Source organism: Ixodes scapularis, unplaced genomic scaffold (assembly GCF_016920785.2).
Source record: "Ixodes scapularis isolate PalLabHiFi unplaced genomic scaffold, ASM1692078v2 PGA_scaffold10__122_contigs__length_95168666, whole genome shotgun sequence".
Classification (NCBI taxonomy): Eukaryota; Metazoa; Arthropoda; class Arachnida; order Ixodida; family Ixodidae; genus Ixodes; species Ixodes scapularis.
The window spans coordinates 31,749,933-31,775,368 of NW_024609836.1; the positions used below are offsets into that span (position 1 = coordinate 31,749,933).

The 25,436-nt window shown below is 47.2% G+C and overlaps 1 protein-coding gene across 2 annotated transcripts in view; it reads right to left on the reverse strand.

The window, feature by feature from the left end:
* LOC8029488 (homeobox protein Meis1) overlaps window positions 1-25,436 on the reverse strand; it is a 356,592-nt gene that overhangs the window by 290,615 nt on the left and 40,541 nt on the right. For both annotated transcript variants that reach the window (XM_042287647.1, XM_042287649.1), the window contains exon 2: window positions 16,390-16,634. In XM_042287647.1, the coding sequence (XP_042143581.1) occupies window positions 16,390-16,634 (245 nt within the window). The remainder of the gene's footprint in view (window positions 1-16,389; window positions 16,635-25,436) is intronic.

Sequence of the window (25,436 nt, forward strand, 5' to 3'; positions counted from 1 at the left end):
GACCTCGGAATGAAATAATATTTTCTCCGCGTAATGAACGACGTATTTCCAACGCAACGGCGCTCGGCCTAAACGAAAACTGCGTGCCACGGAGCAGCCCTATAAACCCCGACCGGTCCTACCCCCCCTTACGCTGACAGTGCGCTGGGAGCTAGGCGTTCGCCGGACCGACCGAGCGCCTCCCTTTCATCACCTGACTCCACTCCTTCCGCGCGATCACGTGGCGAAATGCAGCCGTGCGATTGGTTGGACAACCACGTAGCTTCCACCGCACTGTCAGCTTACGGGGAGTCCACGAAGCATAGCAGCAACGCGTCGTCCGTTGGGCGAACGATCCGTGTCGGGCAGGGACGAAGCGCGCGCGGACCGTCGCTCCACCACGTGGCTCGCGAGGCTTGGCGCGCGAAAAGCTCGCCGTTGTGGATGCGCTCGAGGTGTGAGAGCCTCATTTGCATAACCGCGCGTCCAAGTGTACCAGCGCCGTGCGCCCGCGGACAATGGAAGCGGACACGCGCCGCTGGCAGCTCGTTTATAGCCGTCCTAATAAGAACGGGGGGGAACGTCGCTGTAAAGCGCGAACCATACGAGCGCCCGGACGGACCGAGATCGAACTTACGGATGGTAAGTTCGCGGGGCGTCTTTTTCGATTGTGCGGCCTCCGGAACACCGCTCGTCGCCTTCCGACGTGCTTTGTTAGGAGTAGAATGGCAACCGGCGTCTCTTTCGGAAGCCGCGAGCTGCAGCCTCCGGCACGCGATCCTCGCCTTCTGTCGCGCTTTGGCATGCGCGCGCGCACACTCGAAGCTCACGATCGAGACGACGAAGTGTTATCGAAGGTATATTGGAGGCTCGCACTGTCGTTCTCATCCTTCCCGTGACTATGGGTGTAAAACTGTCTTGTTCCAGGTTGTCGAGGCCAGAGTATAGTTTCAGCATGCAGCGCTCCAACGCAGTAAAAGCTAACCTGCGCGAGCGCGTGGATTCGTTCGGCTTTTGGTGTTTGGCTAAAGAGACGCCCAGCACTGTGGGAAGTACGCTAGTTGCAGGAGAAGCGCTAAAGTAGACTCACTCACCCTCACACTCACACTCATACTCACACCAGAAAAACGGTCACTCACGTCGCGCTGGTGTGAGTGTGAGTGTGAGTGTGAGGGTGAGTGAGTCTACTTTAGCGCTTCTCCTGCAACATGAATATCCAACTCGCCCAAGCATCCATTCTAAGAAGTACGCTAGCTTCCGGAACGTGACAAAAAAAAAAATGTATATCTAGGAGAGGGGGGGGGGGGGGGGGGAGCAAAGGGGCAGACGCAGATTTGAGAAAAAGCTTTGTCAGCCCTGCGATCAGGCCTGGTTTTTGGAAGGTCGATTGCCGTTTTTGGGGGTAACAGTCTCTGCACGTCACTTCCGAAGAACGGTTCCAGTGAGCTCTGCGCATGGTTGGCTTTAACGTCGGCGTTGCATAAGTTGCGAGCGTATTCAACGAATGTGTGTGCGGACGGGGGTCGTGCTTAAACGGGGTTGCTATGTGCTTCGTAAGACGAGGTCATTTACGTGTTCAAAGGATATGAAGTAGTGTAGGCTTCGTGCGTCTGGAGGCCTGTACTATACCTCTCAAGTTTGGAGAGCGCCTCTGACGAGCAGAATCGAATATTTCTCGGTCACGTTTCGGTTTACAATAACAAAAAAGCTACATTAAAAAAAAAAAAAAAAAGAGGTCTTGCATTTTTTGTTCTGTTTATTTAAGGTTTTTTTTTTTTTTTTTTTTTTTCAGACGCTTTTTTACTGCGCGTAAACAGATGCTGAAGCACGCTTGCAAACGACCGTATAGACATTTTCCACAGGGGCGCCGCCATCTTGAATTGTCGTCACTTCCAGTATGGGTGACGACAGAATAGGAAAACGTTTCAACCTGTAACTAGCAAAAAAATAGAGGGGAGCCAAAACGAAAATGGGTGACGGTTACGCTGTTCTCCTAAATGCCTTCTATTGGCGTGGCGACGGCAAAACAATGTTTTCGCCCATACTGGAAGTGACGACAATTCAAGATGGCGGCGCCCCTGTGGAAAAGGTCTATAGCTTGTGTATGATCGAACGCTTCAGCGGCACTTAATGTTCGATGCGGGCATCACGTGATCGCGTCTTATACGGGCGCGCTCGCGTCCCCTGGTCGAGAGACACAGGCCTATATATGTCCACCAATATAGCCATCTTTTTATATCTAAATTTTTTTTATCAAAACATACCGAACAACATGAATTCCCTGCAGAAGAGAGTCAATGTATACCGACGAATATCATTTACTTAACGCAGCAGGTGTTTTTATAGTACGGCTCTGACGTGACAACGGAGAAACACTCTAAAATTATCTAATGTCCTTAATACGACGTCGGATACATTACGGCCGGTGTACAGCACCGTGTGCACAGCTGCGGAAACGTGCGACCTGGGAGCGTGGCCAGAAATTGCCGGAAAACGAAGCACAATAAAACCAGTTCGGAATATATGAAGCAAATAAGCGCGCTTGGCGAGTATACGCTTATTAAAATATGCACGGAAACAAAAAAAAACAAAAAAAAAACGACAAGTGAAGGTATACGACATTAAAAGCGAACGTACAGTATCTGCGAAGTCTTATGAAAATAGTGATACAGAAAACACGAGCGAACGCTCTAGTACTTATGGATTTTTATTTGTATATTGCTCCTTCTCCTAAAGTAGTTTTATTATTATTTATTTTTTTTACTACTTTACGGGAGGACGGGCGTAATATACGCTTCGCGGAGGGAGGGAGGAGGGGGGAAGAGTGGGGGGTTGGGGGAGCCCACTTCACACGACACGGCAAACTTGGGGCGTACAAATGTTCCTCATTTGCAATTCAGCAACTGCAGGTGCCTCTTCATCACGACGCGAAACTTCGCTCTCGGCTTCTTCTTTTTTTTTTTCCTACTTTTGAATGTTTTGTTTTTCGTTTTTCTATTAGCTTTTTGTGTGGGATTTTGTCGCACGTGCTGTCGTATGGTTCACACCTCGGAACTAGAGGTAGGCGCTTTTCTGAGAAGTAGGGCAGATATCAAGTTTGTTTTCCATTTATTTTAATTTGCTCCATATACCTCTTCTGCTTCGTCTGCTCGACGATAGTGGGATTGGAGTCACCGTGGATGATAAATCGGTTCCCTTTTATTTTTGTTATCTTTTTGCTTGACATGGGCAAATGGTACATACATCCTTTTCCCCACAGAAAAGTGTAAGTGAAGCAATTAAAACTTCGTTTATTAAGGAGTAGAGACAAAAATGCTGTGTTCACCTTTTATCGATCATCGTGCAACCAAACGACATAATATCACATAGAATGACGAGGCACTACATTATCTTTACAACCATCGATTGTGGCCTAAAATGATCATTTAACAATGAAGAACTTAAAAGAGCCAACTGAAAGGTTAGAAAAATCAGGTCAAATTTGATTAATTAAGTATATATCATCAATTATTGCAGCCGAAAGTCAGACTTTCTTGGAAAAAGGTTGGAAAGCGTTAGTACGCGTCAAGGTGAAAAAAAGTACCCAAGCTGCGTAAAACGAAGAACTTGAACTCGATAAAACTTTAGATTGGGCGAGTCGGTTGTTCATGTTGGCCGGCGTCACACCGCACTCAAAATGTATACTTTGAATTCACTGTCCGGATTGTTGGTGTTCGGCGCATTTCAACGTCAAACTTGTCAACCAACTAACAAGGGAAATTATCGAGGCCGAGAACATCATACGACTGGAGGACAAATGAATCAGTACGCCGTCTATAATATTGTCACAAAAAGAGATTACGGTAATTATCTAGCCTCAATTTTGCCTGGCACTAGAAATAAATGTTTCCATTTCTATTTTTCCTGTTACCTTTTTCTACTCGAAAATTGTCTTAACTCGTAGTAGCAGTGGAAGCAGAAGAAGTTTAGCACGCAATACAGAGCTTTTAGTGAGCGCTGTTGTGTGTGCTTTAGTTTTTGTGTGTTTGGAAGCTTGAGCGACCGCTTTTCAAATGCAGTGTATACGGTCGACCGACTTCAACATGATACCCAGCGCATAACACATCTTATTTACAAAGACATCGACAATAGCTCCCCAACCGCAGAATATATATATGCATATTCTTTTCTCTCAAAAGTAAGTGTTATTTAGAAGCTTCTGTGACAATTATCAGAGTAAACATTAGTTTGGGACGTACCCTGAACACGTACAGTGCTCCCCTCAAAAAAAAAAAAAATCTATATATATCTATATATCTATATATATATATATATATATCTATATATCTATATATATATATATATATATATATATATATATATATATATATATATATATATATATATATATATATATATATATATATATATATATATATATATTCTTTTTTTTTTTTTAATAGTTTACGCGTTGCCGAACGCTCATTTTAAGTCCAAATTTAGCGCTAGCGGTTCGAACCAGATCAAGATGTTCCAGAACTAAACATTATCTCCACCAAATGTTATAAGTGATTTTCTATTTAAAAAAATTCAATGGAAAAAATGGGGCCCGTTTTCGGTAACCGGCGCCATTCAGGTCCATCTATACGAGAGACCTGCCGGCCGCCATTTTCTCATCGAAATTTTCTTAGAAAATCCCCTATCACTTTTCGAACAAAACAACGGTTAATTTTGAAGCTTTAGCATATGGTTCAGTCCGCTAGCGCTAGATGTGGGCCGAGAATTGAGCGTCCGGCGATGCGTATAGTTTATTTTTGTGGTGACAAAAAACCCTGTAAATTTTTAGTTTTGCACTCCACGTATTGGACACGAGGGCTGCGTCAGCGCTCGGCAAAGAATCGGAACCAATCCGCTTCGAGCCCAAGGATGGATGGATGGATGTTACTGGCTGTACCCTTTGTAACGGGCATTAGCTTGCGCCACCTAGCCTAAGTCTAAAACTACTTAGGCTAGGTGGCGACCGCCAATATTAAAAAAAAGCCTTCTTTTAATTTTTTTTTTGAACATTCCTACATATCTGATATTTTCTGCAGCATGTTTTGTTTATCACCCTTTTTATCACTCCGCATCACTGACGTAGGATTGTAAATAGACCCTCCCGGAAATATATGGTTCACCCGGCGTCTGCTTTACGCATTGAACGCGGAGAAGGCGGAAGGAAAGCAAAGTAGAGGATGTGACGACCTTCTTCTCCCGTTCGCTTAATTTTGAATGTTTTCTCAACTCCTAATGATAAGAACGAATGAATCGTGCCGCTACCGGGATACACAAAGCGTTCGAGACGGCACACGCCTCCATCAAAACAGCCCCACAGTTCACCTCCTTGCAAGGTCTCCTGAAATTTTCTGGAGAATATTTGGTGGGCCACTTGGCAAGGGTTAAGTACGACGAAATACAGCCTCAGTAAACACGGACGACGAACAAGAAACGAACACGGGACAGGACAACGGCCATCCGCACGAACAGGAACACGGCAACCATTGGCCTGTCGTGTTCGTTGCTTGTTCGTCGTCCGTGTTTACTGAGGCTGAATTTCATCGTGTTTCCCCCATCTCTCTTTCTCTCAGTTACAAAGAATAGACCTTTTCTAAAACCCCTCGAAGCAACACTGGAAGTCTCCGCTGCTGGGGCACGAACTGTCTGTCGTGATCCGAATGGTTGCCGAACTGACGCGGCGGCACTCGTGACCATACATACTCAGAGTACGCTCCCAAACAATGGCGGAGTAGCATAGTTAGCGTTGAAGCTACAAGATGGAGCACACTTCTGAAACTAAAATATCTAAGACAATAAGAAATAAACAAAAAAAGCATCATGCGAAGCCTAAAAAAGAGAAAGAAGTAAATAGAAAAGTGTAATAACGGAAGGAGCGTCGGCCTATCACGTCTCTAACTTTTCAGCGAGCACACTTTTATTTTCCCGCATCGTAAAAAAAGATTACGCCACCCGACGACACCTGTTCCGCTGCTGCCAGTGGCCTGTTTAGCTTCCCCGGCTCGTAAAATTGCCCCATGACACGTCGGAAGCCGCGAGCAACAAGAAACCAACGGGGGCAAAGACGCTGCTGCCGCTCCTGCGTCGATTCCGCGTTCATATCAAAAGAGTCGTCGAATACCCCTCTTTCACTCGGCCTCGTTTAATTTCCCTATACTCTGTCTTGAATGGGAGCCAGCCGATTCTACGATCTTCGGGAGAAAAAATCACGCGCAACAATGAATGCATCGTGATCCTGCGCTTTTTTCATTTTTCAAACACACGCCCGTAGCAAGATGGCGGCTCTCAAAGGCCTTGTACAGACCGTTCTATCGTGGGCAGCGCCATTTTGAATACTGTAGCGCCGCGTAGCGAGCGTCAGGTTCAGCGGCCATGCTGGGCGGTTAGAAACGTCGGCGAAAAGTGCTCTTCGGGGTGCTCTAAAGTGCTGGGTATTGGACTTGGGGCGTGTCGATAATGCTCTTGTGTACACCGGATGCTTTTTGTTTTTTAACTTATTGGGAACGTTTTTTGCCCGGAATTATGGCATCCGCCAGTGCGGCGACACCGATAAGAGTGGCACTGAACGCGCCACCGATAGAAATCGGAGGCGAGCACTCAACGTATTGTATCAATTTACTGCAAGTAAATTTCCCTTTGGTTTTTCTTTTGTCGTTCTAGATCCAGTACACCGAGAATATTTTTGACGTTTCGTGTCGTCCAGAACAATAAAATATGATGTGAACGGGGACGCACGAAGTAGGAGCATTGCAGGGAACGATCGAAGGCAGCTTCCTTCGGTTTGCAGATGTTTATAAACGTTTTAATTGAAAATACCGCGTCGACGAGCGTGTTCTTTGTTCAGAACTGAAAAGAGTGAGGTCGAGATGGGCCCATTGCCGGAGCGAGTCAATCAATGATTCAACGATTCGAAATCGACTCATGAGCATGTTTCAGCAATACAAATTGAAGTTTTTTTTTCAGCTACGTTATGCACTAATTTGCAATATAAGAAAAACCAAGTCGTGTTGTGACGGTCAACCTAAGTTCACGGCTCACTGTCATCACACAGGGGATCGCGATTAAGAAAAACCGATAGAACTATAACTTTTCCACAATTTCCAGCCACACCCGGCGGCGAAAATGAGCCATCAACTAAGCGTTGTAGAGGATAAAATTTAGTCAATGTTACCACTTGAAAATATCAATATTAAGATAAATTCAGTTCCGACAAGTTACAAGTTGAAACAGCAGTTACCACGAGAAAACTTGCACCCACTTTGCGAGCGTAGCCAATGTTCAGCGACGGTACAGCGGAAAGTTCGGTGCGCGCTCTATTCGCGAAATGTTCCGAGCACATTGGAGAGGATAGCGTCGGGGAAAAGTATTTTTCTCTTTACGGCCGCAACCCACTGCCGCCCGCGGTTTCGGTCATTTGGAAAGCGATGGAGTCTGAAGACATTACAGCCGCAGTTGCCTTGTCGGATACCGCGTGCGCGAAACAGATGTCCTCCGATAATAGAGAGTTTTAGTAGACCGTGTTTCCCCCTCCGCTAGCCCTCCGCTACGAAGAAACCGTCACTGCGCCTGCGCGCCGATGGCCTCGGCTGTAGGATATTCCGCCTTGCAGAATCTCGAGTATGGTCGTCGACCTTTAAGCCGTGCGTACAACACCGGTTTCCTAATCGGTTATTGGTCGGCAATTCATGCTTTCAAATTCAAAAAGCGCAAAAAAAAAAATGACAGCAGGAAGAATGGGACGACGAGAGCGCCGTGCTCCACAGCCAATGGCCAAGCGTGGGCAAGCGGCTACGCGACGCTGGTGGACGGATATATACGTCGCTGTCCACCGACGATCCCTCGAAAAATACGCAACCCGTCGAGCGAATCTCTTCGCTCGCACGAACTCCGGCGGCTAAACAGAGGTCGGCCCATAAACTCATCCAAACTGGAGCTCCTAATTGAAATCGATGCAGAGACGTGACGAGGAGCGCCCGGAACACACGTCCGTGGCTCTTTTTTTTTTTTCTTTTTGTTTCTTGTCAACCCTTTTGCACGAAACAGATAGGGCGGAAAAAATGGCCAGCATTAAACAAAAAAAAAAAAAAAAAAAAAAAAAAAAACAGACATGCAATAGGAGGACGGTCAATGGGGGTCAAAAAGTGGGATGCGTTGCCTCGACGGTAAGCAAAATGCAAAAGAGGACACCGCAACTCAAAGCCAATCAAACAAGGGACCACGAGAACCACGACTCTACTGGAGGCCTTTTCCCTAAAGCCTCTCCATTTTTTGGAAAAACGAATTATTATGATTATTATTATTATTATTTTTCAATATAGGAATCTCGCGACCCTTTGTCAAACCTCGACTGGTTCGACGAACGTTCGATCTTTTGGCGAAACCCGACCAAGTTCGATTTTTGTTTTGATGCTCGATTATACACTTTTTTTTTTTTTTTTTTTTTTTTGGGGGGGGGGATGTTTAACGCTGGAATTTACTTCAGACATTCCACAACATCCAAGCCAACATATAAACTTTAATCCGGCATCCCAATGGTCACACGTGTGTGTTGAGAGACTACGTGAACACGGTTTCAAAACAAAGACGTACAACGGAAATACCCACAGAGAGTAGCGACGAAAGTGGTTCGCAGCCACAACGACATTATTCACACATGATACCAAAAAGGCGCCGTGTTCGCTCCAGACACGATGACAGCATTGTCGTCTGCGACGCCTCGAGAATTGTTCCAAGCACGTTCGCTTCGTATACGTGTTGTATGCTTCCGACACGTCTGAAGACAGTTTTTGTACGACACATGTGACCATCGTGCGAGGAAGAAGCCCGCCTCAAAAGACAGTGTCTGCAGACCGGATAAATGTATGTTGATGTCTATACACCGTGTAACGGACGGTAGCTTGCGCCACCTAGCCTTTAAGCCTATAGTCTTCTGTGCGATGTCTTTGCGATGTGACCGCGACTTTAATGTAGGGCGCGAGAGTCGCGCGAAATAATGTCTCCCGTCTTCTGAGTTAATTACGTCACGAAAGTATTTTAACCACGCCGTTGAGTGATGCGGAGAAAGACGCGGCACTCATTAAAACTATTTAATAATGTCATTATCACAAAAAAAAAAAAGGGAAAAAAAGAACGAGACAAAAGTTGACGCGCAGGCTTTGTTGGGCAACAAAAAACTCTTCGATCACCTTTAGCGCAACGAGCGGGAAGAAAAATTTACAAAAAAGATAGTCCTACCACAATGCACCGCGGTCAGTGAAGAAGACCCGGATCTACGAGCTATAAATAAATATATATATATAAATACTAGACTACAAAAAGAAGGGGGAAAAAATCGAGAATGAACGTGCGGAGTAGAAAAGGGTGGGAGGTGACACCTAGCGGTCGATGCAGTCCCTCAATCAGACGTGTGATCGATCGGGACAGTTTTTTTCTGCAGTCCCCCCACAAGAGAAAGAAAACAAAGCGTCCGGGAAAGTTTCTCCCGTCGTTAGGGGGGCGTTCCGGGTCGTAAGCCGCGCTCAGCAACGGACGGTTTTTTCGGGGTGCGCGGAGTAACACGTGTAATCAACGGACGATTGTCGAGAGTGGGTCTGCCCACCAAAAACAGTCCGGATAACCTGTTTCTTTTTATCGCTATTGTTATTTCTTCTCAGATTGCTCCGTACGCGTCTAACGAAAGCGGCGATCGCGCGGATAATAGCGAGTTTAAGGGAACCGTTTTTCGCACTTCCGATACGGTATATGATGGGCCCTCCGGTACGAATTGCGCATGTGCGAGCCTTCTCCGGTAGCATATGATGATGATGTGAACTTTTATTTAAATATCGAAATGCGCACTGCGTACCGGAGGCCCATCGTATACCCTATCAGATGTGCAAAAACGGTTCCCTAAACCTCCCTAAATCGTAGTACGGTAGACAGTCTGCGAACATTTTTTTTATGTTCTTCTTGCAACCCTAATAATGTATGGATGTTAGGGTTGTCGGTGGCCCTTTTTGAAAGTACAAGTCCGGTATCTTTTTCCTCGATTTTAGACTTTCTGACTGTTTTCAGTGGAGAAAGTGTACCGGAATTACGAGGTGTAATTTATTTTCGATGCCTCGTGTAGTTTTTTGTAGATATCTTAGCTCAAAGTTTTGATTCAGAAAAAAAAAAAAAAAAAGGGGGGGGGGGGGGTGTTTAAGGCGAAATCGAAATTGCCGGCTCGAAAAGATGGCAACCCTGGTGATCACCTGTGTGGCGCTCGTGTGAAGCGAAATTTGTACCGCGGTAGCGATATCCGTACGACCGGCCTAGATGCTAGTCGCAAGAGCAGTTTCGATCAGTCAGAGAGTACGCTATGACTGTTGTACTGCTTCGCTTCGTAGGTATCAAACATCTGTAGCGAATATTAATGAACACTGCCGGCCGAAAGACAAGTTCGACGCGATTCATGGGTGGTAATCACTGGGCGCTATATTCGACCGTGGTATTTGCAGCGCAGGCTTACAACGAGCCTCCAGTTATCTTCTGAGAAGAACTAAAACCTCGGTGGCGTGCAATGCACCTGACAGAAGTCTCGTAGAAGCTTATCGCAAGCTCGCGCCGAGCAGGGACGAACTCAAATGAAGGTGACGGAGTCCGCGGCCTTTCAAATATCTTCGACGAACGGCGTCCATCCACACCGTTTGTGAACTTCGCGTTTTTGGGGGAAGTCACGGTATAGACGGACGTCCGGTTGCGCAGCGAATTGTTTGCACCCCCCCCCCCCCCGCCCCCAAGCACAGCAAGGCGCGCTCGGCATTCGATACCAGTACCCTGGCTCCACGCGGCGAGAAGTTTCGGTATCGCCGCCTGTATCGTAGGAGTTTTTTCACAACCCAGAGGGTGAGGATACACTTCCAACTTCCTCTGGCTGGGGCAAGCAGGTGCGATGCCAAGCCTCTATGCACCATGAAAATTAAAACCTAACCGCGTGAGTATCACTTGCACTACACATATATAGTGAGGAAAAAGAGAAGCGCCCCTAGCGAGTTCCTCACCGCGGATAGTTTTAGTATAGAACGTACGCTGAGGACAGCGGACCCAGAGGACTCCGATCTACTAAAATTTTCTATTAATATTCATGCGCCATCGCCGTTGAGCGTCTACCAACGACGGCCGCCAAAACACATAACGTGTCAAGCAGAAATCGTCCGCTGGGAGAGCTGAAAACTGACCAGAAAAGAACGGCGAAAGCAGTGGCAGCACGAACAAGTCGCCTCCCCGAGTTACTGAGTACGAACATGACGTCGTTTCACAGGGTTGCTTGACAAACAACCGACCCGCATGAATTCCCACTGAGAAGCTGGTGGTACCATTTTTAATATCGGCTTTGCATTGCGGTTTCCCATTAATGTAATATTTTGGCAGTGCTCGTATTTAGTCTTTGCGAATCGATATCAGTCGATTAGTTTGGTTTGACTTTTGACCGGAGTTACCGTTTAAGCTGAAACAAAACACAAGATTCGATGATGCAAAAACAGAAAAGAAAAAAGGTTTGCGACTGACGTGTGACGTTGAGAATGACGTAAGCATTCCTTATGCTGGGATCATTCTCGATGCGGCTTTGTTTACTTAATTTTTAAATGAAAATGTTTGTGTAAGCCTCTCACGCACAAACATTGTTTAAAAGGGGTTTTCTATCCAAAAAAAAAAAAAAAATGTTTCCGGAATCGTAACGAAGCCATTTACCTTCGTGTTATTTGTCAAGCTTATACAGCGCAGATCAATTATCTTGTCAGGTTTCCGCGTTTTCTTCTCTTTTTTTCTTTTTTAAATAACCGTGTACAGCATATGTGGGGCACAGGGAAGCGCAGCATGTTCTAAAGTTTTTCTTTTGTTTTATTTTTCATATTTTGTATTCTCGAAACCAGCTACTCCGTTAAATGTGCTGGGAATTGTTGCGCGCGCACATGTGGCAAGTAGAAAACGCGAAAAAAAGAAAAAGAAAGAAAGGAAAGCCGACAAAGAACAGCCCATCCATCCAGAATTTAAAATGACATACGACGAGTTTTCGCGGAATCTGAACAACCAGCCGGCAACGCACGAGCTAGTTCCCCCCGCGCGCCGTACGTTTATCTTGCGTTTGTATTTAATCACGCCGAATCCATCGCCTTTACACGTGTGAGCTGTTTTTTTGTTTTGTTTTCCCCACCGACCGTACAACACTACACGGTGTTCAAATTTGGGGACCGTTATATATATATACGATTGTCTCGCTAATATACCAGTTGTCTTACAGCTGTAATTCGGCCGGAAGCGCGGCAAAAATAGAACTGGGAAAGTGATGTTTGCAAAAACTGGGACTCGTATAGAACCAAGAATCGCTAAACAACCCGCGCGGCGCGCGGTGTATAATGGAGTTCCACTCGCTCCGCCGAGGTGGCGCTGTTGTTTGCCCGGCGCACGCGTATATAGACGCACCACTTTACGCGAATCAGCGTCCACACCTGGTGTCAGTCAACGCAGGCTTGTTTGTAAACAAGCGTATTGGTCTATAGATTCTGGTCTGTGTATATATGCCAAGCTTTCAGGCCACTCACTGGCAGTTTAAAGGGAAACCGAAGCGCTTTTGTATTTGAGTTAAAGACACTTAAATCATCTTCATTTGGCCCCCAGGATTACGATCATCGAGATTAGTTTTCAACAATTCTAAAACCCAAGACAGAGGGTACAAAAAGGGAAAAAACACAAGACGTATCTGTTTAACTTTAACCAGCTCGTCTGCATTATTACGTTATCTTCAATCATTACTTTGGCGGACGGCTGTAGAAAATCCGTTTCATCAAAGTACCACCAACACCTCCTTTTTGAAACGTTACGTCATAAAAAAAATATTTTTGGAAACTTTATTTTTGCGCATCTTCAGCGCCTATCAAAGCTATGCACGCGCACTCTTGCTACTTTCAAGGAAAAGATTAGAGAAAGGCGCCACGACTGGTTTCAGTGCGGGGGAGTATAGACGATTGCACGCAGGGCGTCTGGACGTCACCATATATCTCTGCTCATGTGAGCAAGTGCGTGTAATTACAAGATTGTCAAAGCGACGTTCACGCGCACACTGCACAAGCTTGCAGCACACATGGGGCACCAGTGAGGCGCCGTGCAAGCGTGCAATTGCACGCGCTGCCCACATGAGCGACACGCGCTTGGCGGCCGAAATATCCTTTCATGACGTCACGACTGGTCGGAGGTTTTTCGTGTTTTCTCACGTTTAGTCACATCTTCAGGGAAAACGGACATGATATCAAGGTTCACTGGATTAAAATACTCTAAAAATCACATCTTAGTCGTGTTTTTTCTTTTTTCATAAATTTTTGCAGCTCTTTTTAAAGGGTAACTTTGGTCAAACGTCGAACCAAATGAAATGATTGATATAGATGTAAGGAGTCTAAATACGACCACTGCCAAAGCATTGCACTAATGGGAAACCGCGATCCACTCTAAAACCAACATTAAAGGATGCTCCACCAGCTTCTCAGCGGGCATTCAGCGGGTGGGCTGTTTGTCAAGCAGCCGTGCGCCCCGATGTCATGTTCGTGTTCAAGGAGGTTACTTGTTCGTGCTCACTTCTTTCGCCGTGCTTTTCTACTGCGTTTCAAACCGGGGGGGGGGGGGGGGGGGGGGGGCGTTTCCAGTGGACAATTATTGGTTGTTTATGATATGTTTTAGAGGCCATCGTTTGTAAGTGGTCTTCGGTGACCGCGCACGAAGATTATCGACTCCCTGTTCGCTCAGGCGCGTTGGGGTGCCGAAGGTGACATTCACTGGCGGCCATAGTTTAGAGCGTTCCTGCTCAGCCCGAGCTTACGATTAGCGTCTACAACGCTTCTGCAACGTGCACTGCGCACCACCAAGATTGTACTTCTTCTCAGAAGATAAGTGGAGGCTCGTTCTCAGCCTGCGCTGAGCCTCCGTTCATGGCGTCGAACTCGCTTCTCGGCCGTCAACTTTGTGATTGGGATTTTAATATTAGGGAGTTTTAGTAGATCGTTTTCAAAGGCCCGCTACCTCTACAGGCGCGCGCTTCGGAGCATGCATCGAAGAGGGAGCGCGAGCTCCCGCTACAAGTAGCCGTGGTCCGAAAACACAATCTACTAAAACTCTCTGTTTACTGAATTGCTCTTTGCGATAGGCCAGTCGTACTTTTTGCGCTACCGCGGTGCGAAGTTTGCGTCGCACGATGGCTGGATGGATGGATGGATGTTAATGGCTACGCCCTTTGTAACGGGCGGTAGCTTGCGCCACCTAGCCTAAGCCTAAAATGCAGCTGATCGCGAGGGTTGCCATCATGCTCGAGCCGGTAGTTTCGTTTTCGCCATTGACCCCCAAAACAGAAGTTAGAGATAAGATATCTACAAAAATCTACACAAGGCATCGAAAACAAAATAAAAACCTCGTAATTAGGGACACTTCCTTCACTCAAAACAGCCGTAACCCTAGAATCGATTAAATGTACCGGAGTCACCCAGCGACGTAATAGGGTTGGTGCGGTGGTTAAAGGGCGATGGACCCTGACACTGCATAACGACAAGTTTGTGTTTTTTTGTCATTACATATATATATAATTTTTTTTTAATGATTTAGTTTGTCTCTGATCGTGTACTGCGCAGGGTTCCAACCCCGGGGTTCGCCGAATTCGTGCCCGCGGCTGCGCTACTTGTCCGCCTTGTCTGCGCCGGCGAAGGCCCACATTTGCTTGCTGTTTTCGTAGCCGGAATTCTCTCCCGCCGTATGTTATTTTAGCTCCGCTTTGCTTCCGCACCTGCCACGCCCGCGGCAGCTGCCACTAGCTGGCTGGCAAGCCAACTAGCTGCGCCGCCGCCGCCGCCGACGCTGCTGTTGTTGCTTGCGGTCGCAGTTGGTCGCAGGCGGACCCGAGGCCGGCTACTGTAGCTCGGGCGTACCCAGGCTCCGGTTAAAGGAACGCTTTTCGTTAGCCATCCGGCGCTGGTACTCCCTTCGGGTAGCGTACCCTATGGCATAAAAAGCGGCGACCTATATTGTAACATTAGGCTGCAGAAGTGGCTAGATATTCCTCTGGCGCGGTAGCGACAACAGACCACAACGCTTTGTAACAACGCACAAAGCGCGTTAACTTCTGGTTGTTGCCTTGTTTTCGCTTCTTTTGGTTGTTACCTATTGTTCGCAGTCGTTTGTGCTATCTCAAAGTGCAAGCACACGATTGTTATTTACTCGGTTTATTTTCGGTTTTGGTTTCACTCCTGGACAACTTTCGCTCGTGCCGTAATATAAAGGCAAGGCAAAAAAAAAAAAATCCGTAGAAACGCGGAAAAGGGGGGGGGGGGGGGGGGAGGGGGTTGGCGTCGCTGAAGAGCAGAGTACTCTTAGCGGATATGTTTACGGAAGCGTTGGAGCTCTAGTCAGAATGCCGGTTGCCAAAAACGATTACCTTAAACGGATGTTATGAAGCACGTCGAATTTCTTTTATCCTTTCCTTTGTCACGTTTGTATTGCAAGCTCCGTAACAACACAGAATGACGTGCTCCGCGACGTAAGTTCAGTCAACCCCTGAATATGGGACAGAACGCCGTTAAACGTGGTGCTACTGATTTTCTCAAGAGAGAGTTCTAATGTGTAATATGCCCCATCTTGCCTTTCAAAAGAGGTTGCCTTATCTGGCTAAAATTAGATATGGTGAAACTGCTTGCTGTCCCCTCGCAACAGACGGTGTACAAACACGAACGAACAAAACGAGTGGATGCACCACCCTTGCAGTACATGCATGCATGGATCTACGGACGTACTCAAAATGTCGGAACGTTCCAAAGATGTTTTGTGGACGTCCATATGACTTTCTTAAAAAGACCTAAGGTTAAGGGATGTCATCCGAATGTCCTAAGGTTTCATAGATAACCATCGGATATGCTAACGTTCCATAGATGTTCTGTAGACGTTCATATGACGCTTCGGGATGTCCTAATGTTCCGTAGATGTCCTGTGATTGTTCGAACGTTCCGGAGATGTCCTGTAGATGTCCTAAAGTTGAATGTATATTCATGGGACGTTCAGAAGACGTCTCAGGAATCTCCTAATATTCCTGTAATATTTTCTGGACGTTCATGGGACGCCCTCAGCATGTTTTAACGTTTCGTAGATGTCCTGTAAACGTCCTACCGTTCCATAGATGTCGTTTAGACGTTCGTGGAACATTTTTTGGATGTCCTAACGTTCCCTAGGTGTCCTTTGGAAGTTCGTGGAACGTCTTTAGGATGCCCTATCGTTTCACACATGTCCGGTGAACATTCACATGACGTCTTTAGAATATCCTTGCGTACCATAGATGTCCCCTGGACGCCGGTACGACGTCCTCAGGATGTCTTAAGAATGGCCTACCCGTAGATGGCGTCCTTGTCTCGCTTGTGGACGTCCGGCACGGCGCCCATGACGTGGTTGGCGACCTGCGGTGCCCCCGGCGCATGGTTGGCGTACATGGGGTTCATCGGGTGCGGGCTGTGGGCCAGGGGCTGCATGCGCCCGCCGTGGGGGTCTCCGTACAGGGGACCCGCCTCGAGGGCGCTGCCGCCTCCGCCGGCGCCGCCGCCGCCCCCGCCGCCGTAGTGGGACACCGCCTCGTCGTACTGCGAAGAATCGGCAAAGGATAAGTCCATGCTCGAGAACAGATAAAAAAAAAGCGTAATCTGTTTTACAACAGTTTAAGACACACCCAACATGGGACATTGCAGCATCTTCCGCTGCAATGTCCCATGTCCTCCGCCACTTGTAAGACTCAATAAAGGTATATAGGCATAGATCCACTGCATACGCTGCGCTTATAGTATGGCACTCCATTGTCGGACTTGCTTAGGGGCGCAGCCATTTTGGTGCTTGGTGCAGAGCGAATGCAATAGACTGTATTCAAAATTGCGCGCCATCTAGTGGGCTGATGCGTACTACGATACTTCAATACGAGCAATGGTGCACGCTCAGAGTACGTGCACCATTGCTCGGGTGCACGTACTCTGAGCGTGCATTGGACACGAGGACTGCGTCGGCGTTCGGAGTGAACTCGGCTCAGCTCGTATTGAAAACAACGTCAGAGTTTGACGTTGTTTTCAACAACGGAACAAAATAAATTTACCTGAACCTAAACCGTAACCGAACCCGTATTTTTTTCGGTTCGACACACTGATATATATATATATATATATATATATATATATATATATATATATATATATATATATATATATATATATATATATATATATATATATATATATATATATATATATATATATATATATATACTAAAAAAAAGAAGAAAAAAGCGAGCTCGACATTTACCAACTTTCGAGGGCTTTTTCCAGAAAGTGTGGCCTCGGTTTTCTTTTTCTTTTTTTTTTTTTTTTTTGTTTTGCTTTACTTTTGTTTGGCATAAGTTTCCTAATACGTCCTACGGATATTCGTTCCTGAACTGAAGTGACCTGGTGTCTGATGCATTATTTGATTGAAATTAGAATAAAACGCGTGATGTATACTTGTATTCAATGCTGAGCGCTGCGCGGTATACACGGTATAAATTTGATCAAAGACCCAGCCGTAGAATACCGCCAACTTGAACTCAGGTTCTTAAACGTGACACGCCATTTTCTTTTTTTTTTTCTGCTTCGCCTCAAGTGTTGGGATACGTTTTCGATGCCATTTATTTTGTTAAGATAGTCAAGCACTCCACGATGACAGGTGACACTCGCCACCCATCCATATTCAAAAGGGGGGAAACCCCCTTCCCCAGGGTATATACGACGCAGCCAGCCGTTCAAACTATATGCACGCAAAAACAACCTGTCTGGGCAGAAGCCTTCGCATGTTCACGGAGTCATCGTTTTTCCTAGTTTTTCCCTAGTTTTCACCGCCTTCCAAACGTGACGGCAGCGAGGCCATCGTTTCACTCCAAGCCGTGATCGTGCGTTTTTTTGTGTGTGTATTTTTTCTTTAGATTGAAATGTTCTTTTAGCGCTACACCTCCAATCCCAATAGTTTTCTCCGGATCCGTCCGTCCGTTCATTTCCCGCTAAATTTAGCGGGGAAATCGATGTCACGTGACCTATAGGCGAATGCATGCAGTTTCCCCGCTAAATATGGCGGAAAATTTTATGTCATGTGACCCGACGTCGTGTGACCTACGGACCAATTCAGTTTTCCCCTACGCTATATTTTAGCGGAACAATCGACGTCGTCACACGACCCGTACACCAATTCGGTTTTCCCCTCTAAATTTGGCGGGAAAATTGATGTCGCGCGAGCTCACGCCACGTGAACTATACACCAATCAAGTTTCTCCGCTAAATTTTGCGAGAAATTCGACGTCACGCGACGTGACGTCCCGGAACTTACGGATCAATTCAGTTTCCCCGCTACATTTAACGGAAAAATTGACATCACACGATATATACACCAATTTAGTTTCCCCGCTAGATTTGGCGGGAAAATTTATCTAAGGTGAGCTAGCCGACATCACGTCGCCTATACATCGATTCAGTTTCACCGCTAAATTTAGCGGGAAAATCGACGTCACGCGACACGACGTGACGTCACCTTATATACTATACGAGACTGGATATATAGCCTTCTAAACGAACAAGAAAAACATAATGTCTACTTCTTAAACACTGCATTTCGTGCATGGTAGTACATGAAAAATAAAAATCGCGCCGCCATATTGTTTTTACGTGATTGTTTTTTGTTGGTTTTTTTCTATTCGGCGATGGCCAACCTAGGAAGACAACGAGCACTTTTGCACTGATCCGCTTTTGGCTCTACTTGATTGGCCTATGGGCCTTTCCAATAATCGCTTTCTGGGCGCTGCCATCTTTGTCTGCTGGACTGTGGGGACGCAGTCTGAGCGTGCACAGTACCTCTCTTCTACGAAATATGAGACCAGTGACTCAGCATTTCTCGCCTAGATGAAAAGCGTTGGAAAGGTGTATAGCTCCGGCCGCGGTCGTACTTAGTGACAACCACTGCACGGATGTATCGCGGCACGCGACTTGTGAGTGGGCGTATAAAGTATAACAGGCCTTGTCGTATACTTCGGTTCCCCCTACCACTGTACAGCAGCGAAACGAGGAATGCCGACGAAAACAATTCCAACCCGAATACAATAGGAGTTGCCAACAAGTGCAGAAAGCATATCTCTCCAGAACTGCGCAGTCGCGTGCGCGCTGCAAGTATACGTATACGGCTGCGTCAATAACACAACAGGGACAGTTTCCCACGCGCGCTGTTGACAGTGCGCGCAGCCCGTAAAAAACAATAGAATACATAAAAAAATAAAAAGCACGTGGGTGTATCGTACATTACAATGGTGTATCCGCGGACAAAAACAACAACGTTACTACAAAAATAAAAAGAAGAAGAAAACTCAGTGGCTTTCATTTAGAAGCGGACAAAGATCTTCTGTGACGGTGTGGTTTTCCACATTACGGTGGCACTTGACCACCGAGAAAACACGAGGTCACCTGATCTTACGTTGCGTGACCACCTGACGTGACGGCTGGTCATGTCGCGTAAACAACGTGACGTCGCCTTCACGTGACGCCATTTTTACACGTGACGACCGTCACGCTCATGACGGTCGTCACGTGGCATCATTACGTCGTCGTGGACACATCGCAGGCGCGGATAGGAAAGCGCTGAGGGCTGGCAATAGAAATGCTACGCATTTAAAGAGAACCTTGCTATGGGCCTCCAGCCTTACCCGGGAGGCGCCACCATACATTGCAAGCCAGCGCCACCACCCGCCACATTCTTGAACAATTGGGGCGGTGCCCGCAAAGAACGAGGATCAAATAAAAAAAATTTAAGAAAATGCGGGTTTGAAGTGTCTTATTGAACCACTGAGCACCTTTAAAACTTCGTACATCTAACCTCTTTGTCTCGCCTAAAAAAAATATGAATACTGTGTGAACACGGTCTAGGAACCTTGTTTAAACTTAAACCACTCTCGAATACTTATCGAAATACTCAAGATTAGGGCACGAGTATAAGAAGAGACGGCACGCACGCCGCCTGCTAAAGCGGAATGAAACAGACACCTCTTATGTAACAAGGCCGTTCAGTGCTAGATTTTTGACGTCACCTATCGGAGGCACTCAAAAGGCGCAGAATAAACACGAAGCTGGGACTGACGCTTTCACTAACTGAACACGAGTACTGCAAGCCGAACGCCGAAGCAGTGCTCGTGCCCAATTTGTGCCCGGCGCTGGCCTCCGGTACGTGACGTATAAAATGCAGCGCACCGGCCTTGTGATGAAAAAGGTGTTGATGGAACGCGCGTATGCAAAACGTCGGGCCAGCGAGGCACAGACAGGGCAGTTCAGGAACCTTGGCTTCGGCTCACGACGTCAGAATGGGTAAGCATATGGCGTCAGAGGCTGCTCCGCAACGTTGGCACGTTTCCAGAGACAACGCGTGCTGTAGCGCACGTACTTTACACAGCCTCGAAACTTTTACACCGCCTGCCAACGGCCACCAAAATGCACAGTGTAAGAACTCGATTTTTTTTTTATATATTCTTAGCTAGAATCAAACTCTAATCACGTGATCACGTGCTCTTTATACCTCGCGGGATTTTATTTTCGATCGATCCGTACACGAGAATAAACTCTATGCCGAGAGTCCAGACTGACAAGACAATCACAAACACGTCCCAAACACTGCTTTTGTGTTAAGACCTTGGTGCGTGTGTGCGTTGCTCTGTCTCTGTCCTCAGTCTTGGGAATCGTTCAGTTCACTATGATAAACCTTTACCGCCCGATTTGTGCCGTTACATTCGGCCCGTTAATTACACGTAGAGCAGTTCTGCAAGCTCAATTGAGTAGCAAAACTACGGGTTTCAATAGTCGGGGAGTAATAGTAGCATTATTTACTGACGCGAAGTCGTTCGCGTCAGACGCTACGCGCTCGGCAGCAACGCCAACATAATGGCGGCTGTTGCGACGTCAGAGCAAGCCACAATACTGCGTCTGCACGGCTGGCCTGACGAATGGCAAAGGTTCGTCAACGTAAACACTAGGTTAAGAGGGCAGGCGCTGCGACGCCTACGGCCATCTGGCCAGCGCCTTTTGGCGTAAACATCGCGAAGCGCAAAGGTCACTCGAGCATTTGGAGGAAGCATAAAGTTCCGTCACACGTGCCTTGCGAGCGACCGTCTAAAGGGTTGTCCAAACAGGATGCACCAAATGCCTTCTAAAAACGCAGAAAGCTACGACGCGCGCGTCCGTTTTCCGTTTGGACATCAACCCGCAAACAGCACGGCTTCCCTCCTTGCTTCCTTGACGTCGCCCTCTTCCCCTTTCTAGTTTTCGGGAGGTTGGGGAATGACAACAACAGCGGAGGCCTTGACGGCAGCCAGCAGAGCGCGTGGTTGGCTGCTCGGACCCACGTGACAAGCACGCTCGAAGCCTCTGCCCAAGGACGGCGCGAGCGGAGGGGGCAAAACAAAACGTGCAATAGCGGACCGGAACAGGAGGAAAACCTGCACTTCCGGTACAGCAGATGCTGTGACAGTGGGAGTGCAGAAAAACGCGACGCGACTTTCGTAATGGACCTACGTTTGCGCCAAGGTTCTTCGAGTCCAGTGTCGCACACGTTCCACTAAAACAAGGACGAAAGCACGTTCTCTCGTTCCTTCACTATAAAAACAGAAAGGGGTCTCGTTTTACACCCTTTCGTCCCGAAGCTTTGGTTCGACGTACAGAGCACTTACGTCAGCGCGCTATACGTCGAACCAAAGTGTTGGGGTGTCTTATCTGGGACAAGGGCTGTAAGAATATATCCTTTATTTTTTCTTAATGTGTTCTCCATCTTGGAGCGAGTTCCACTTACAAGTTCCAGGGGTTCGAAAGGAGCGCGTTTCGTTACTTTCTTAGATCGAAACTTGTCGCTACTTTAACGTCACTTCTGCGTCATTTATTGAAATATTATGCATGGGTAATCCGTACATGCAATAAAGCGAGCAAGTAAAAATATCTACATCGAACTATAGAACGTGTCGTGTCATCACGATGACATTTCTTCCAGTTCTTTGTATTCGGACTCTCTCTCGGGCACTTCCCCTTCCCTTGAACTCTAAAGTCGAAACAAAAAAGTAAATGTTTATTAAATTTCGGTTTTAGAATACGTTCAAGAAATACAGAGATGACGCGGGCAGCTAGCTTTATTACTACCCACTAATCATTCCAATCAGAAATCGGCGTTCTGACGTCTCCTCCGCGCTCTAGTCTCCTCCCCTCCCTCTCTTTCTCGGCGCAAAAAGAGTTCCATACACCCCGTACCAACTCAGATAGCTATGTCGGGATAGGGCACGGTCGTAATCGTCGTCTCGAATAAAAAGTATACCGACGCGAGGCAATATGTCGCACGTTCCCACCTTGTCTCCGATAACGCGGCTGGCTCAAGATCGGCTTTCCGCTTTCCCTTTGATCCCCGTATCGGGTCACTCTCTTTGTCGTCCGCGCCCGTATACAGCACGCGTCAAACAAAGACCACGCGTTCCACCGACGTGTGTCCGTGCTCGCTGGTCGGAAGCGTTACGTTTCCACGCTCGAAGAGAGACCAGAGATGGGCATCGGCGGGTCGGGGCGTTCTTGGGGGAACTCCCGCGCGTCCGATTTCCCACAGCGGAAACCGCAAACGGCCGCAGCACCGACAACAACACCCGGCACCCGCCGAAATTGGAGACCGGTGTGGCGAGGCAGGGCACTGGAGCCCGCGGTTCATCCCCCCAAACGAACTCCGGGCCGGAAATCTGCGCCGATAAACCCCTCGACCGCCCCTCTCTTCCAGCCGATCCTACAACAACACCGGATTCCGCCGTCAATTTGGGATGCTGCGAACACCTCGTCGGACCTTGAATTCTACTAGTTCCGCAAACCTTCGACTGTTTCGCCACAAAAATTTCAAACTTCGAGAATGATGATCAATGTTTACACCCGGCGCCGCCAAAGATTTTGGCCCTTGGCGGCTTCGTAACAATAAATGCATTCGATCAGTACGATTCATCCATTTGCATACTTTCGATTATTTAACCAGATAAAAAAAAATATGTAAGTTTTTTTAATATTTTATTATAAAGTTGGTGATTTTACCCCCGAAAATATTGCCCCCCCCCCCCCCCCCCTCCGCCAGGTGGCATCAGCTCGTTTTTAATTACCATGGCTGCGCGTAATCTTCTATAGCTGAATGAGCCACGCCGCCCGCCTCGAGTTTGAGTTCTTGCAGCCCCGTGTACTGCGAAGTCCGAAGTCAAATTTGGAGGATTTACGAGTCAAACCGACAGAGGGCACCCGGCTCGCCCCAGCGGAGGGCCGGGGATTCATTTCGACGAGTCGGGGATCTTTCGCGGTGCACAGCGAAATCTCGGTTACACGGCGTCTTCTCCGCATTACACTGCGAAGTCCGGTTATCGTAAAGCTGTAAACGAAAGAAGTGCAAAACTAACATCATGATAGGATATAACAGCGTTGTGATCCACCTCAATTCGGGATGCGAAAGATATCCGGGGAAGTCAACCGGGCTCGTCCTGGTGACTTATCCTATTGTAATGTACATAAGTGTGAATACGCGTGCATTTCCTGGCGGTCGTGATCACCTTCTTGGAAGTCACACTGATATATGAAATCATCACCCTTCACACAGCAAGACAACTGGAATTCAATTACCTCACCAGCTAAAAAGTAATCGAACTTGACCTCCTGTTTTTCGCAGAGAGAGAGGGAGAAAGGGAGAGAGAGAAAAAGGCTTTTGTTCGTGACAGTTTGATTACCAGTGCGGGATCTTGTTTGTTGCTCTTTATTGCATATGATTCGAATTCAGAGTCTTTTTTTAAATTTAATTTCGTTACGATAAAAGCTACCGTTGTTTCATAGAATTTGCTACAATTGTAACCTTTGGCACATTTGTTACACGGACCACTAGTGACTATTTTGTTTTTTCATCATCTGGAAGTTAATTTTGTAGCATTCTGTGAGCAATAATATGAGTGTACCAGATCAATTCAAGTTAAACTCAATGCCGAAATAAAATATAATAGAAAATATGTCGGAGCTATTCATATGTTATACCTAATCCGTATGTCAGAACTAATAATACGACAGAGCTACGTAGCAGTGCCAAGAGCCATTGCATCTCAATAATACTATAGTCCTTTCCTGTGTACTCTCGTCCCCAGCCACCTAATAGGCGTATCCGGTATGGGCGACGAAAAAAATAATCCAACGTTTCAACCGGCAAATATTAGAAAAAATAAAGGGGAGGCAAAACGAGAAAGTGTGACGATTGCGCTTATATCCTAAATGCCTTCTGTTGGCGTGGCAAAGGCAAAACACTGTTTTCGCCCATACTGGAAGTGACGTCAATTCAAGATGGCGGCGCACTTGCAGAAAAGGTCTATACTTTACTCACATTCCACGCTCACATTCCCCAGCGTTGGTGTATGACAAGTGTAAACACAAAAACAAAACAAAACGCGTGCTTGCTCATTGTCTAGCCTCTGTTTTATTGAGACACACATCTGATTTTTTTGTCTTACTTGTTTCCTCCAAGGCATTTGACCCAAAAGAAACTCTCGATAACAGCTCCGCCTGTTTCGCTCACCGTGACGTCGCCATCTTAAAATTTGCGCAGCATCACGATTTGTGGCCAGGTGAGAGTCAACGGAATACCATCCGTATTTGTGCTTAATTTTTGGTTACTTTTTTTTCATCGTAAAATGCTCCCTGGTAAAAAAAGATATATATATACAGACACAACAGGCAATACAAAGGTGCACCTATTTGGAAAAAGCCATGGCCTTCGGGGAACCGGGGAAAGCTTCCCCTAATCCTCCCATGTGAGCATCCGTCCCAAAACAGTCCAACTCTCCCCTGCCCCATCGCCCACCCCGCAGCAACAAAAAGGCGAGAGAAGGGAACACAGTGTCGCCCTAATCCCCCGCCCCCAGCGGATAATCCACCCGCACCTTGAATCCTGCGGCCAGGCGAGAAGAGCCACGTGTGAGCCCCGAGCCACGGGTGTCCCCCCTCCTCCACCCCCCCCCCCCCCCCCCCCCCCGCACTGGTCACAACTACACCTCCGCTTACCGCTAAGCTGACAGTGTGGTGGAAGTCACACATTCGCCAAAACCAATCTACCTCCTCCCTTTTCCCCACCTGGCGCCGCTCCCCGCTCGTTGCTATGGGGCGGAAGGGTGGTCACGTGGTGGCAAAAGATGGACGTACGACTCGAGCGCTTAGCTTCCACCCCACTGTCAGCCTTATAATAGCGCTGTCAAGTCTCGTCCCGCGACAAACGGTTTCGATGGAGATCGCCGACAGCCCTGTCAACGCCCGCTTGCGGCGGGCAATGGCAGGAAGGTCTGTCTCGTATTCGCAACTTTCAGC